The sequence below is a fragment of the Balaenoptera ricei genome, chromosome 14 (genome assembly GCF_028023285.1).
Source record: "Balaenoptera ricei isolate mBalRic1 chromosome 14, mBalRic1.hap2, whole genome shotgun sequence".
In the NCBI taxonomy this organism is placed as follows: domain Eukaryota; kingdom Metazoa; phylum Chordata; class Mammalia; order Artiodactyla; family Balaenopteridae; genus Balaenoptera; species Balaenoptera ricei.
The window spans coordinates 6,513,536-6,528,563 of NC_082652.1; the positions used below are offsets into that span (position 1 = coordinate 6,513,536).

The 15,028-nt window shown below is 46.7% G+C and overlaps 1 protein-coding gene across 4 annotated transcripts in view; it reads right to left on the reverse strand.

The window, feature by feature from the left end:
- Window positions 1-15,028, reverse strand: part of DNAH10 (dynein axonemal heavy chain 10) — a 149,108-nt gene that overhangs the window by 30,931 nt on the left and 103,149 nt on the right. For all 4 annotated transcript variants that reach the window (XM_059893951.1, XM_059893950.1, XM_059893949.1 and 1 more), the window contains 7 exons: window positions 14,666-14,833; window positions 13,624-13,812; window positions 8,629-8,800; window positions 4,603-4,806; window positions 3,685-3,765; window positions 1,196-1,393; window positions 490-651 (listed from right to left, as the gene is read on the reverse strand). In XM_059893951.1, coding sequence (XP_059749934.1) covers window positions 490-651; window positions 1,196-1,393; window positions 3,685-3,765; window positions 4,603-4,806; window positions 8,629-8,800; window positions 13,624-13,812; window positions 14,666-14,833 — 1,174 coding nt within the window. The remainder of the gene's footprint in view (window positions 1-489; window positions 652-1,195; window positions 1,394-3,684; window positions 3,766-4,602; window positions 4,807-8,628; window positions 8,801-13,623; window positions 13,813-14,665; window positions 14,834-15,028) is intronic.

Here is a 15,028-nt window from a genome sequence, read left to right on the forward strand (position 1 = left end):
GGGTCAAAAGATGCCAGTTCCAAGACGGGAATAAAGACACAGACCTACTAGAGAATGGACTTGAGGATATGGGGAGGGGGAAGGGTAAGATGTGACAGGGTGAGAGAGCGGCATGGACATATATACACTACCAAACGTAAAACAGATAGCTAATGGGAAGCAGCTGCATAGCACAGGGAGATCAGCTCGGTGCTTTGTGACCACCCAGAGGGGTGGGATAGGGATGGTGGGAGGGAGACACAAGAGGGAGGGGATATGGGGATATATGTATGCGTATAGCTGATTCACTGTGTTATACAGCAGAAACCAACATACCATTGTAAAGCAATTATACTCCAATAAAGATGTTAAAAAAAAAAAAAAAAGATGCCAGTTCCTACAAGTGGCTTCCCAGGAATGTCCCCCAGTGGAGCTCTGTCCTGTTTTGGGGTTTTTTTGGCGGGGTGGGGCGTGGGGTGTCCCGACCCCCAGAGTTGGACCCGCACTCACCTGTGGCCGTGTTGGTGGCGATCTCCTCCAGCAGGGCCTCGCAGGCAGCCGACTTCTCCGCCAGCGCGATCTTCTGCTCGGCCAGCTTCTGGTTCAGCTCGTCCAGCTGGACGGTGGCCTCCTTCAGCTTGTCCAGCCCCCCCTCCAGACGCTTGCACTGAGCTGAGGAAAGAGAACACAGGTATTCACCCTCCAGGGGGCGCTGTCCCCAACACACCCAGACAAGCATTCCAGTGCGATTCGTCCAAGTTGGGCTCACCAGAAAAAAAAAAAAAAAATCATTTTCATGAGATGTCAAGCATCTATCAGTACCTCCATTGCCGTTTGGGGATGGCATCTTCCAAAATGAATGTATTTCTGAAAATAACCATTTGTTTGGACAACAACCAGAGCCAGAGCATTTTTAAAAAACATTTTCCAACAGAGCACGTTGCCCTCATCAAATAGTATCTCTAATGCAATGAAAATTTAGAGCTAAGAAAGTGCATGGCCCAGCACAGAAAAACAAAAATAAAAGCATGCCAGGGTCCTGCCCACTCAGACGAATCACTCTGAAATGCAAAATCCAAAATGTGCTTTGCTTTGCCTCAATCCTGAGTATGCCCAATCTTGCTAAGAAATGTCTGCTTAAGGAAAAGATCAGCAGTTGAATCTTTATTCGTAAGTAATAACAATTCCTGTTAACCGTCCCATTCCCGAGTCTTACCTATATTATACTGAGTTTTCTCATCCAGTAATTTTGAATACGTGTTAATAAAATCCAGGTAGTTCTTGGGAGTTACGTAGTTGCTGCGCCTCAGTTTCTGTAGAAATTGTTTACTGAATTCACCCACAGATTCGTGGACCAAAACAACATGTTCTACCAGATCTTCCATATTTTCTACTGGGATCAGTGGATTAGTCCCTGAAGAGGAAGGAACGGAAAAGGGTGGCTCATAAAGAAAGGAAAGGAGCAGTTCCTCAGAAAGTTAAACGTGGAAATCCCATGTGACCCAACCATTCCACTCCTAAGTTTGTACCCAAAAGAACTGAAAAATGGACACAAGGAGATTCTTGGACGCCCATGTTCATAGCAGCACTATTCACAGTAGCCAAAAGTGGGAACCATATCCAAGTGTCCATCAACAGATGGATAGATAAACAAAATATGGTCTGTCCGTAAATGGATTATTCAGCCTTAAACAAGAAGGAAATTCTGACACATGCCACAACATGAATAAACCTGGAAAACACGCTAAGTAAAAGAAGCTATACACAAAAGGACAAATGTTTCATGATTTGACTTACATGAAATATCTAGAGTTGGCAAATTCGTAGAGACAGAAAGTATATTAGAGGTTACCAGGGGTTGGGGGCAGGTCTGGGAGGACAAGCAGTGAGTGTTCAGTGGGGACAGAGTTCCAGTTTTAAAGATGAAAAAGGTTCTGGAGATGGATGGTGGTAGCAGTTGCACAACATTGTGAATGTAATTAGTGTAACAGAGCACACTTAAAATGGTTAAAAATTGTTAAAATGGCAAATTTTATATTATATACATTTTACCACAATAAAATACGATATAAAAATGTTTTAATAGAAAAGAGCAGTTATCACTTGTCACTGGCTTTTCTGGACCACAATACTGATCCACGCTCTGGCAATTTCTCTAAGAATACAGAAAGCCAATTCTCTGTCCCTACTGGTAGGAAGGCTAAGACAGTGTGGTAGGAGGGGCTTGAGATTCCAGGAGAGAAATTTGCTCAGTGCCCCTGCTGTATCCCCTGTACCCAGCACATATTGGGCACAAGGTAGGTCTTCCTGTAAGTCTGATGAAAGAATTAATAATCACTCCCAGTGCCAAAACCACATCACTTGGATTATCTCACAGATTGCAAAATACTTTCACCTCAAAGCAGAAAATGAAGGAAGTATGACCAAAAGCATGCATTCATCCAGATTCTGCATATTTGATCTTGAATTATACCAGGGATTAGCAAACCACAGCCATGGGCCAATTTAACAGCATGCATGAAAAGCTTTGCCTCACAAATATCCATACTTATGGGTACAGTCATCCCAATTCCAGGGATATAACCTAAGGAAAAAAATTCTGAGCAAACTCCATGCAGCATTATTTATGATACTGAATCACTGAATACTGAAAGCAAAGCTAAGTGCTAATGCACGGAGGTGGCTAACAAGCCTATGAAAGCTAAGGCACATCTATATCAGGATTGGCAACCTACAGCCTGCAGGACAAATCCGGCCTACCACCTGTTTTTGTAAATAAAGTTTTATTGGCACACAGCCATGCCCGTTCATTTACATATTGCCTAGGGCTGCCTTCCTGATGCGATGGTGGAATTGAGTAGTTGCAACAGAGACCATATGACCTGCAAAGCTGAAAATGTTTATCATCCGGTCATTTACAGAAAAAGTTTGCTGATCCCTGAGTTATATCATCAGGAAAGAGTCAATCTCTTAGGGCTCTTCCCCAAAAGACTGCAATCTGCCTATCAAGTGGGACTAGTTGTTTATTTATTGAATACATATTTATAAGGCTGATGCTATTTACAAGGTCACCCAGTGTCATAAATCTGCTCAAGTTAGGTCCAGATAAAAAGTTTTTCCCTGAGGATAAATTGACTTGCTTTCTTATTTTGAAGATTAAAATTAATAATCAAGGCCTCAGGGCTTGGAAACTGTAGAGCAAAATCAGCCCTGATGGATAATCAGTTTACCGAAAGGTCCTTCAGGCATCCCTGGGGTCAGGGATCAGCACACTTTTTCTGTAAAGAGCCAAACAGTAAATATTTAGGCTGTGTGGGCCGTAGAGTCTCTGTGGCAATTACTCAGCTTTGTGGTTGTAGCATAAAAGCAGCCATAGACAGTATGTTTATTACGTGTGTTCCAATAAAACTGCATTTACCAAGACAAGCGGTGGGCTGAATTTGGCCTTCAGGCCGGGGTTTGCTGACCCCTACTTTGGATGATACCTAATCAATTTTTATCCTACGTTGTCCTTGTAAAACCCCCGAAATCTCTTTGGACTAAAACACAATATAAATCAAAACACACTAACAAACTAAAACACCATTCACGGCCATGGGGGTTAATGGTGACAGAATCTACTGGACCAAAATTCAGAGTCAGAAAAAGGATAACAAATTGCTTTGTTATACTGTTAACATGGTCCCCACATTAGCTGTCACTTACCTAAAAATGACTTAGCCACTGCACGCAGAGCTTGGGAAGGCCAGGGCATGAACCAGTCGATACCAGTGTTATTTACTAGACCTTGAAAAGAAAGAGAAACAGAAGAGATGATCGCTCTGCAACTCCGAGATGCTCGACAACACGGATACCGTCTTTGGTACCCAACACATTGGTGAACGAGCGGGGCAGGTCCAAAAATAATGATCAAGGGACTTCGCTGGCGGTCCAGTGGTTAGGACTCCACGTTTCCAATGCAGGGGGCGCAGGCTCGACCCCTGGTCAGGGAACTAAGATCCCGCATGACGCACAGCCCGGCCAAAAATTTTAAAAAATAAGTAAATAAACAAAAATAATGATCAAAAGTAGGGTTTCTCAACCTCGGCACTACCGACACTTGGCCGGATAATCCTGTCTGGTGGGGCTGTCTGTGCACTGTGGGATTCTTGGCAGCCCCCTGGCCTCTATCAACTAGACACCAGTTGGATACGTGGCTGCCCCCCCCCCCACCAGAGTTGTGACAACCAAAAATGTCTCCAGGCATTGACAAATGTCCGCTGGGGGAGCAAAACGGCCTCCCTCTGTTCTAGGGGCAGGTACTGCATCTTCCATGAGGCTGCCAGAATTTTCCCAGATGGAAGGGCGCGGAGAGCTACATTGCACTCGCTATGGGCCTTGCACCTGGGACCGTGAGCATTTCCTCGTGTCAGAAGGATAACAGCCACCCAGCGGCAACACGAGAGCCTGCTGGCAGATGTGAGGGGCCACTCGGGGCTCATCCGACACGGCAGGGCCCACATTTCAACCTAATGACCATGGCATGGGTCACTTTGCTGGTGGAACCTCACATGTCATTCCCTCCCTAAGGCACGCGCCCTGCTGAAGGGGTAAAACGGATTTGCAGGCTCTGCTCAAGGGCACCTGGGAAATTTCTGCAGCGGGTCCTCAGGGTGTCCCCCACCGGCGACATGCCCAGGACGACGTGCAGGTTATTTGCACTCTTGTTCACGAAGTACTGCCACACGGACTCCTTGGCCGGGCCCATCCCTTGCTTCAAAGCCTCTTGTCCAATCTGACTGAGGATAGACTCCTTTTCCTCTTCTGGGAAAAGTGCGGGCACGATTCCTAGAAAACAAAGGCCAGGATTTTGTTTAAGTTCCAGGGTTATTATCTCTCGAGGCACTGAAATGGCAGGAAGCACAGCGTCACGAAAGAGCAGTAGATGCCGAGTCCAGAGAGCAGGGCTTGGGTCCCAACTCTGAGACCCAAGGCTCACTTGCCGTGTGTGTAATTCCCTTTGAGCCTCAATCTCCTCATCTGTGAAATGGAAATAACAAATGCCTCCTGCTTACCTGGGCGGGTTACCGTGAGCATCAGAGCAGGGGTTCTCAACTGGGGACAACTCTGCCCGTCCCAAGGGACATTTGGCAACGTCTGAAGGCATTTTTGGTTGTCCCAACATGTGTGTGTGTGTGTGTGTGTGTGTGTGTGTGTGTGTGTTGCTGTGTGTGTGTGTCGCGGGGGGTGGTACTAATGGCATCTGGTGGGTAGAGGCCAGGGATGCTACTAAACATCCCATAATACCCAGGACAGCCTCCACAACAGAGAATGATCCCTCCCCTAATGTCACCAGTGCCAAGGAGGAGAGGCAAAGCCTTCATTCTGCAGCAAAGCATAAGAGCTTCAGAGCTATTTGCCCTCGATCCTTTGGGGTACTATTAAATGGACCCACCGGACCCTACTCAGTCTTCATAGAAAATACACCCCGAGCCCTGCAGTGGGGTTGACAGATAGAGAACAGGGCTGACATTTACATCCCGGATTACAAGTTTGTGACCCATGTATGAAAAGTCCGCTGCCAACCCAAGGACACGTGTGCTAAATGCCACATCAATAGCCTAGACAGTAGGTGCCCCAGGCATTCAGGAGACAGGAAACTGGCACCATCGAGGAGGCTTCTTGGAGGGTGACCCTGCAAGGCACTAGAGCTAAAACTGGGGGGAAAGTTTCCTTGGTGCTGGACTGGAAAGTGGAGTTCTGTTGATTTTGCCCCCAGCCCCCATGCATTCCCCCCTTTCCTGTCATAGGCCTCTCTTTTCCTTTGGAGAATCACTTCTCATCCATTCTAAGTCTGGATGTGGTTTTGGGTAGTCATGACACTACCCCAGGCCTGACCAATCAGAACCCTGCATGACCCCGGCCAAAGTCACTGGCTCAGGGATGGGCATGTGATCTGAGCCAGCCAATGAGAGCCCTGCCAGGCACTTTGGCCACAACTCCTGGGAAAGAGAAACCCTCATTCACTGGGCTAAGAAAGGAGGATGCAAGTCTGCAGCTTCTAGTGCCATTTTTAAAAACTACTTTGGGAAAACCCAAGAATGCAAATAAAAGAAAAACAGTAAAGCCAAGAGCGAGGGAGAGACCAGTTCCTGATGATTTCATTTGAGCACCTGAATCCAACCTGGACTTTTTCAGTTCCAAGAATCAATACCATCTCCTTCATTTCTCCCGAATTTTACGTAAGCTTGTTTGGGTTGAGCTCCTGTCACTTGCAACCATGGAGGCTGATAAAGAGATGGAGAGAGAGAGTGTGCCAGGCATGGGCAAGATGCAGAGGCAGGATGCAAAGAGTAGACCTGGAAAATGAGAAGAGAAAGGCAGCCAGGCTGCAGAGACAGGAGAAGTCAGTCCACGGAGACCCGGAGCAAAGAAAGAACAAGTGCAATGCGCAGAGAGTGGTATCTTAGGAGGAACAGCAATACGGAGATGTCTGCAAAAAGTCAAGGTCAGACACGACGAGGGTCTGGCTTAGATGGTAAAGGGAACACAAGGGAAGGGACAGGCTTTAGAGACAAAAAAGCATTCGCAAATGTGGGAGAGGCTAAGAGTCGACACACTCCAAGGTTTAGACCTGATGAGAGTTATGGTATAACTAAATACATGGAGACGGGCAGGGGACAGCCCCCTCAGGACGAGAAACAGCCAGATTCTGGCTAGTTGGGCCTTGGGGTTTTTGTTGGGTTTTTTGTTTTTTTGTTGTTCACTATTTGTACCATTTCAAATTAGTACAAAACATTTTTATTAAGTATCAGATGGGTTCCCTGAGAAAAGAGCTAACACAGCAGGCCCGAGGCTGCTCCCCTTACAAAAGCCTGCTTTCAGTGTTGGCCCTTGGCTGGCTCCTGGGAACTTAGACTCCACGAGGGTTCCTACCACCATTCACCAATCAGAGGGGCTTACCATGCCTGAGCTGGTGGTACAAACTGCGGTTTATGCTGACCACCTGCTTTCCCCCTGGAAATCTGGAATTTGGTATGTGCCAGGCGGAAGGTGCCTACCTGACCAGCCCCCAGTGAACAGCCTGAGCGCTGAGTCTCTACTGGGTGTTCCTGGTTGAGGATACTTCACACGTGTTGTCACAACTCCTCGCTGGGGGACTGAGTGTGTCCTGTGGGACACCCCAGGGAGGGGGCTCTGGAAACCTGTGCCCGGTTCCCCCAGACTTTACCCCACGTGCCTTTCCCTGTGCCGATTGTGCTGCGTGCCCTGTTGCTGTAATAAATCACAGCCATGTGGACTCCAAGATATAAAGAGGAACTTGCTCCTACTTCTCCTCTGCGTTCTCTTGCTCTGGTTCACTCTTCCTCTTTGAATTCAGTCCTGGACTCGCTTTGCTTCTCACACTCTCCCCCGGGATGATTCCATCCATCCCCAAGGTTTTACAAACTACAGACCCGTGACTCTGAAATTGACATCTCCGCCTGAGGCCCTTCTTCTGAGCATCAGACCCATCTATCCTTGGAAATAGGGTCTTTACAGAAGTAATCAAGTTACAATGAAGTCATTAAGGTAGGTCCTAATCCAATATGATGGGTGTCCTTCTAAAAGGTGGATGTTTGGACAAAGAGAAAGACACAGGGAGAACAACAAGAGAACACGAAGACAGAGATTGGGGTGATGCATCTATGAGGCAAAGAATGTGAAAGATGGGCAGCAAACTACCAGAAGCCAGGAGAGAAGCGTGGGACAGATTCTCCCTCAAAGCCCTCAGAAGGAACCAGCCTTGCCGACGCCCTGATCTCGGACTCCTGGCCTCCAGGACCGTGAGACAATAGACGTTTGCTGTCTAAGCCACCCTTCTTGTGGCTCGAAAACAAACACACTACCTAACAGCCCGTAGGTGTAGTGGACTCCATAAGCCCGATCTGGTCTTCCCTCCCCGGTAAATGGAGCCACTCATCACTCACTCAAGCCAGGAACCCGAGAATCATGCTTGACGCTCTCTTCCTCACCTTGTCCGGTCCATCCAAGTCCCATTGGCTCTACCTCCAAAATAACTCGAGAATCCACCAGTTCTCTCCGTTCCCACTGCCCCACCCTCGTCCAAGTCGCCGTCATGTCTCACCTGTACCTGGGCAGCAGCTCCAAGCTGGCTGCCCTCTCGGGGTCTAATGCATCTCTAATCTAGTTCCCACAGGGCAGCCAGAGGGATCTTTTAAAAATGGAAATCTGGGGACTTCCCTGGTGGTCCAGTGGTTAAGACTCCTCGCTTCCAAGGCAGGGGGCATGGGTTCAATCCCTGGTCGGGGAACTAAGATCCCACATGCCATGCAGCACGGCCAAAAATAAAACAAAAATAAATAAAACTGTAAATCTGTACCACAGCACTGCACCCGGAATAAAATCCAATCTCCTTTAAATGGCTCACAAGGCCCTGTGCGGTGTGGCCCCTTCACCTGGTTTGCGTCCCGTCCACCAGCTCACCACGTTCCCGCCGTACACACTGTACCCTTGGCCTGTGCTGCGCCTACCCACCTGTGAGAGCCTGAATGACGCCTCCTCTGCAGGTAGGAAGTGCTTTAAAAAGGTAACGCTTATCGGACGGCCTCCGCTAAAAGCTGAGCAGCGGAGACCAGCAAACCCCGTGCGAGACCAGCGTCCCGGTACCTGAGGTGAGAATGTTGTTGATGAGCTCCAGGAAACCCTCCTCGGCCACGTGCGCATCCGTGAACAGGAAGATCATCATCTTGTTCTCAATGCCAAGTTTCAGGTAAAGGTTCTTCAGATCTTCCCGGAAATTGCTCTCAGCGTAGCCGCGGCTCAGAAGGATCTCAAACACCTGCCGACACGGAGCACAGCATCCCCGTGAGACCACCGGCCCTAGGGAGAGGACGGCTCCAGGCAGCGCAGCTCGGGCTGAGCCGCCGTCACAGAGGGACCAGCGACAGCAAATCTGGATGACCTGGGCCATTTTCACGAAATACGGCTGAGTGAGAAACGCAGGACACAGAAAACTGACATCCCTTTTTGTCAGACAAACCACAGTGGACGTTCTGTGCGGGCGCACACGTGTGCGGGGTGAGAGCTTATGCAGGGAACAAGGCCCGTCCAGACGGATTATGAATATGGCTGCAAAAAGAAGGGTGGGGGTAATGCAAAGGACACCCTCAGTCATTAAAATGAGTCATTTGATGGGAATTCCCTGGAGGTCCGATGGTTAGGACCTGGCGCTTCCACTGCCATGGCCCGGGTTCCATCCCTGGTCGGGGAACTAAGATCCCACAAGCCACATGGGGCGGCCAAAAAAACAAAAGAGCCATTTGAGTTACTGGGAGGGAGGGAAGGCAGAGGGTGAGCCAAGCAACAGAGGGAACGGCTGTGGATACAGTCACTGTGCGAACTTATTTAAAATGAGATAAATTGTGGGAAGATGTGTTAAAAAAAACCGAATAAGAAGCAATTTTAAAAATCTTAAATTCAAAAATCCTATTACACACAAAATAGATTAAAATGGAAATAAGGACACAAATGTAAGCCAAGTCTTTCCTGTTCAAGCATTTCCTCCGGCTCACACGTGTAGAAGTTTAACTGCGACCAACGGTTTAGAAAAAGCTCAGATTTATGGTAACAGAAAGATCCCTCATTTCCTCCCTCCCCTCTACCTCTAGTCTCTCTCTCACACACACACACACACAGCCTCTTTCACACTCACAGGCACTCACACACACTCACACGCAGCCACTCACACACTTTCACACCCACACATGTTCACACTCACAGTCACTCTCAAACACGCACTCAGTCGACACCCTTCCATGTTCGTGGGCACACACACAGATGTTCACCCACTTTCACACTCAAAGTCCCTCACACACATTCACACACGGTTACACACACGTGGACACCCGCACACCCTCTCACACAGTCACAGGCACAAACTCAGGGCAACATGGAAGCCCTTCAGCCACATATAATCAGGTCTCCAGTTCTACCTGCCGCCTGCAGACCCGGTTCATCCTCCCCGAGGGTAGCTTTCACTCCGCCCCCTCAGCAGGTCCCGGCACCCCTGGCATGAACAGCTCTCTCTGGTCCCCCTACCCAACTGCCCCTCCACTTCCCAGGACACAGGGATGGCCCAACATATCCCACTCCTCCTCCTCTTCCCCCCGACATCCTCTCCGCCATTCTTCGAGCCCAAGATGCACAAGCACTACCTCAAAGGAAAATGCATCCATTTTTGTTTGTTTGTTTTGTTATTGGTTTTGTTTTTTTGGCCATGCACCATGGCATGTGGGACTTTAGTTCCCCAACCAGGGATCGAACCTGTGCCGCCTGCAGTGGAAGCGCAGAGTCTTAACCACTGGACCACCAGGGAAGTCCCAAAAATGCATCAGTTTTACCAGGGCTAATCAACAGAAAAGTCAACTTGCCCAGAGGGTAACATTATATCCTACAGAAAAATGTAGGAAACAATAGTAAAACAATTACATTTGAATAATGGATGATTTTGATTACATATTTTATCTAATTTTAAAGGTACATCAACCAAGTTAGTTTAGAAATACTTTCAACCAAAGGTTAATATTTGTGAAATACTGCAAGCTAGATTCATTGAATTAACCGTGACTGCTCTTCTATATAAAGAGTTCTCACAAATCAATAAGCATATAAAGAGGCAACTCACGAAAGGGAAAAGAGAAATATCTAATGAACGTATAAAAAGATATTCAAACTGCACTATTAATTAAAGAAATAAATTCTCATTTGAACTATAATAGTTTTCACCTGTAACCCTGGCAGATATCAGAATGACAATACCTGGTGTTGGCAGAGTAGGGAGAAAAGGACATTGCTGGTAGCATAAATCAGTTTAATCCTTTGTTGTGGGACTGATTGGTTATTAATGAAGACATTTTTAAAAATAAACCAAATACAGTGAATAATAGAATGACACTGTACCCCCCACCCATCTTTAACATTTGCTAAAAACCCAAAAGTCATATTTGCTTCAAAACTATTTTTAGCAAAGTTATGGATAAAATTAAAAATCCTTTGCTTCTCCTCTGGTCCTCCATCTCCAGGCTTTTTTTTTTTTTTTTTTTTTTTTTTTTGGCCACACCGCAAGGCTTGCGGGATCTTAGTTCCCTGACCAGGGATCGAACCCACACCCCAGCAGTGAAAGCACTGAGTCCTAACCACTGGACCGCCAGGGAATTCCCTAGGTCCTTTTTACTCCTGATTCAAGGAGGCAAACTCCACCATGAATTCAGGTCCAACCTTTCTAATGTGAAATCTGGTGCCATGGATCAAAAGTCTTTTAAAAACATATACCCTTAAACCCTCCAATTTCCCAATTTCAAAAGAAAATGTTTGCATGGAAACAACAACAACAACAGTTGTGTTCTTTGCACAACTGATCGATGTGCAAAGAACAAGAATGTTCATCACTGCACTGTTTATAATAACAAAACAAGGAAAAGGCTAAATGTCCACCAACAGAGAGGCTTATGTGTGGCACATCTACACAAGGGAACATTGTGCAGTGTTTCAAAGGAAAATGCAAATATATAGCTATTGACTTTAAAAGATGTCAGTGATCTAGAGTTAAATGGAAAAAAACAGATTACAAAAGTTCCATATAGATGTTAATTATATAATATTGCAAAATTGTAATATTTCTAAATGTCCAACTAAAGAAGAATTTTTAATTAAAATATTGTACTACACATTCATCAAATTTGGATTCTGAAAGATGTCAAATGACAAGGGATGTTGACATGTTAAGTGGAAAAGGTATATAGTATTTTTATACTCTGAAAAATATAATTTGAAAATAAAATTTTACAAGACCCTCTTAAGAAAAAGTTACATATAACATTAACCCATTGCTAGTAATAAGTTAATATATTTGTAGACTCATAGGAAAATTCTGGAAGGATATGCACCAAAATGTTACTAGGAACCAACAGTGGTAATCCTTAGGTGGTGAGATTACAGATGATCTTTATTTTCTTTGGATGTTCCTGCATTTTCCGAATAGCTGCGATGAGGACATATTACGTGTATATAGAGACCAGTGATCCCACAACAACAGTGATCACTCTGTGATGATGATAATGATGCTGAGTTCAATCTGATTCCAGAAGACATGAGAAGACGAATAAGACAGTCTGTGCAAAAGAACACCTTCTAATGCGAGTAGAAGGATTACGGAAACCCAACAAGAGGTATCCCCTCCGAGAGGATGGATCAAAGGGATCCGGGGTAGGCATCAGGGGTAGCTGAGCGCCTGGTAATGACTGAGGCTGAATAACGACCCTGTTCTGCCCAGGAAGAGCAGGCACGCCGGGGGGCAGGGGGGGGGCGGTCAAGGCACCTGGGGCTAGTTTTCAGCAAAAACAGAGACACTGAGGATAATGCAAGACCCTAGTAATGAACAGGATCGGATACCAGAGAACTAAGGACCGTGTGGGAGGGCGAGTTGTGGAGATGACTCCTCTTCAAAATTGATTCTCATTGCACGGTGCACGTCTCCAGGGTGATGGGCCAGGCGGGCGAGTTAACCTGTGGGCACTGCAGGACTATCTGTAAGAGCCTAAGGACGGTGTGGAGAAACAGGACCCTTCATACAGTGCTAGGGGGATATAAAATGGTGAGGCCCCTTTGGAAAACAATCTGGCAGTTTCCCAAATGAGTCAACAGAGAATTGCTGTTATGACCCAGCAACTCTGCTCCTAGGTATCCACCCAAGAGAGATGAAAACATATGTCCACACAGAATCTTGTACATGAATGCCTAGAGCAGCGTAGTTCATAGTTGCCAAAAGGTGGAAATAACCCAAATGACTGTCAATAGATGAATGGATAAACGAAACGTGGTCTACCACACAGGGAACATGATTCAGCCACAAAACGGAATGAAGCACTGATACATGGATGAAGCTTGAAAACATTATGCTAAGCGCAAGAAGCTGTCACAAAAGACCACATGCTCTGATTCTATTTGTATGAAAATCCAGAATAGGAAAGTCGAGTGAGACAGAAAGTAGATTAGTGGTTTCTTAGGGCTGGGGTGGTTGGAAGGACAGGAAGATAGAGGGCAACAGCTAAAGGGCTTGGGATTTCTTCTTGGGATGATGAAAATGTTCTAAAATTGAATGTGGTAATGGTTTCACAACCTTTTGAACATATTTTTATAAAACTATTGAATTGTACACCTTAAGTGGATGAATTGTATGGTCTGTGAAATGTATCTCAATAAAACTTTTTTTTTTTTTTAAAGATTCTAAGAATGTCCCAGAACCGTGCATGCTGGTTGTGCTGATACATTGCCGACCCTCAACACTGGGTCCATGGAGGTTTAGGGCAACCCCTCCTCTACACGAGCATAGGTCACAGGTCACAGGTCACAGGATTTGCTCGTATTTGACTTTCGAACTTGATTTGACATATTCTTCATTCCAAACACAATACAATAGTTAGATGCTTCAAATATTCAGTTAAAATAATATCAACCTCCCACCCCAACAAAAACACTTTATACTCTATGAAAACATCGTGTTATGATCTGTTATAGATAGCTCAAATATTTGCAGGAGCTACTAACTGCGGAAATTGGCATACCAAACCCATTCCTGGGGGGTGGGAGGGGAGCTCGGCTCACCTCATAGCCAGCTGTGAAGGCAGCCAGCCTGGCCAGAGACTGCTTCCCGGAGCCCCCGACCCCGACCAGCAGGGCGTGGCCTCGGTCCAGCCGAACGATGCGGTGCACACGGGTCAGGTGCTCCAAAGCATCGTCAAAGAGAACCAAGCTCATTTTGGTGTTGCTTTCGTTATACTCTTCAAGAATTTCCTGAATTTGAGAAAAAAAAAATTTTTTCTTTAAGAATCACTGGCTCTGGGCTTCCCTGGTGGCGCAGTGGTTGGGTGTCCGCCTGCTAGTGCAGGGGACACGGGTTCGAGCCCTGGTCTGGGAAGATCCCACATGCCGCGGATCAACTGGGCCCGTGAGCCACAACTGCTGAGCCTGCGCTTCTGGAGCCTGTGCTCCGCAACAAGAGAGGCCACGATGGTGAGAGGCCCGCGCACCGCGATGAAGAGTGGCCCCCGCTCGCCGCGGCTGGAGAGGGCCCTCGCACAGGGGTGGGGACCCAGCACAGCCAAGAATAAATAAATAAATTTAAAAAAAAAAAAAAAAAAAAGAATCACTGGCTTTTAAGAGACAGACTCTCTCCTTTTGTGCCAGAGTGATTAAGAACAGAGGAGAGATTTTTCTGAATGTCTATAATTGTTGAAATTATTCAGTCATTCAGGTTTAAGAGACTAGCTTTTACGATCAAGATTTCGATCTGCTGGTCTGTGACTGGCCAGCAGCAAGCCAATGCTAGTTACAAGGTTCGACTCGTGAATTAAGATGAAGATGAATGTTTGGGGGTCAGATGAGTGGTTCCCAAAGCTGGCTGTGCATCGGAACCCTGGCACCCTTCGTGGGCTTGATGAAGGGAAACGCACAAAGATGGGCCCCAGGGGTCTGTGTGTTGAACAAATTCATCAGACCATTCCCGTGCACCACTGGACATGGACACCACGGGATCAGACACAAGCCCACATTCTGAACCTAGAGACAGAGGCACGGGTGTTCTTCCTGCTCCACCTCCCGGGCACCCATGCAACGCGCTCCCGGGAGAGGTGAGCCCTGTCCGCACCTGGAACAAAGCCTTGGCTGCCTCATAGTCCTGAATGTCTTCATAAACGCGCGTTTCCTCTTCGTGCAGAGCCATCCGGAAGTCTCCAAACAGGATGGGGTCCCTCATCACCACTTCCACGTCATCGTTAAAATGTACCGTGACCAAGCTGCCTATGTGCTCTTCGACCTGACAATACAAGACCACTTCAGGAAGCCAAACTCAACACCATAGACGTGCTAAGACTTGTCAGAAAAAGAGTGTATGCTAGGATTATCTGAAGTAATTTGCATTCGATTTTTCTCCCCATTGGCTGCAAGGTACTTAATAATCCACCCTCCTTTACCTGTTGACTTTCATTATTAGTCTCTATTTTCCTGCAGT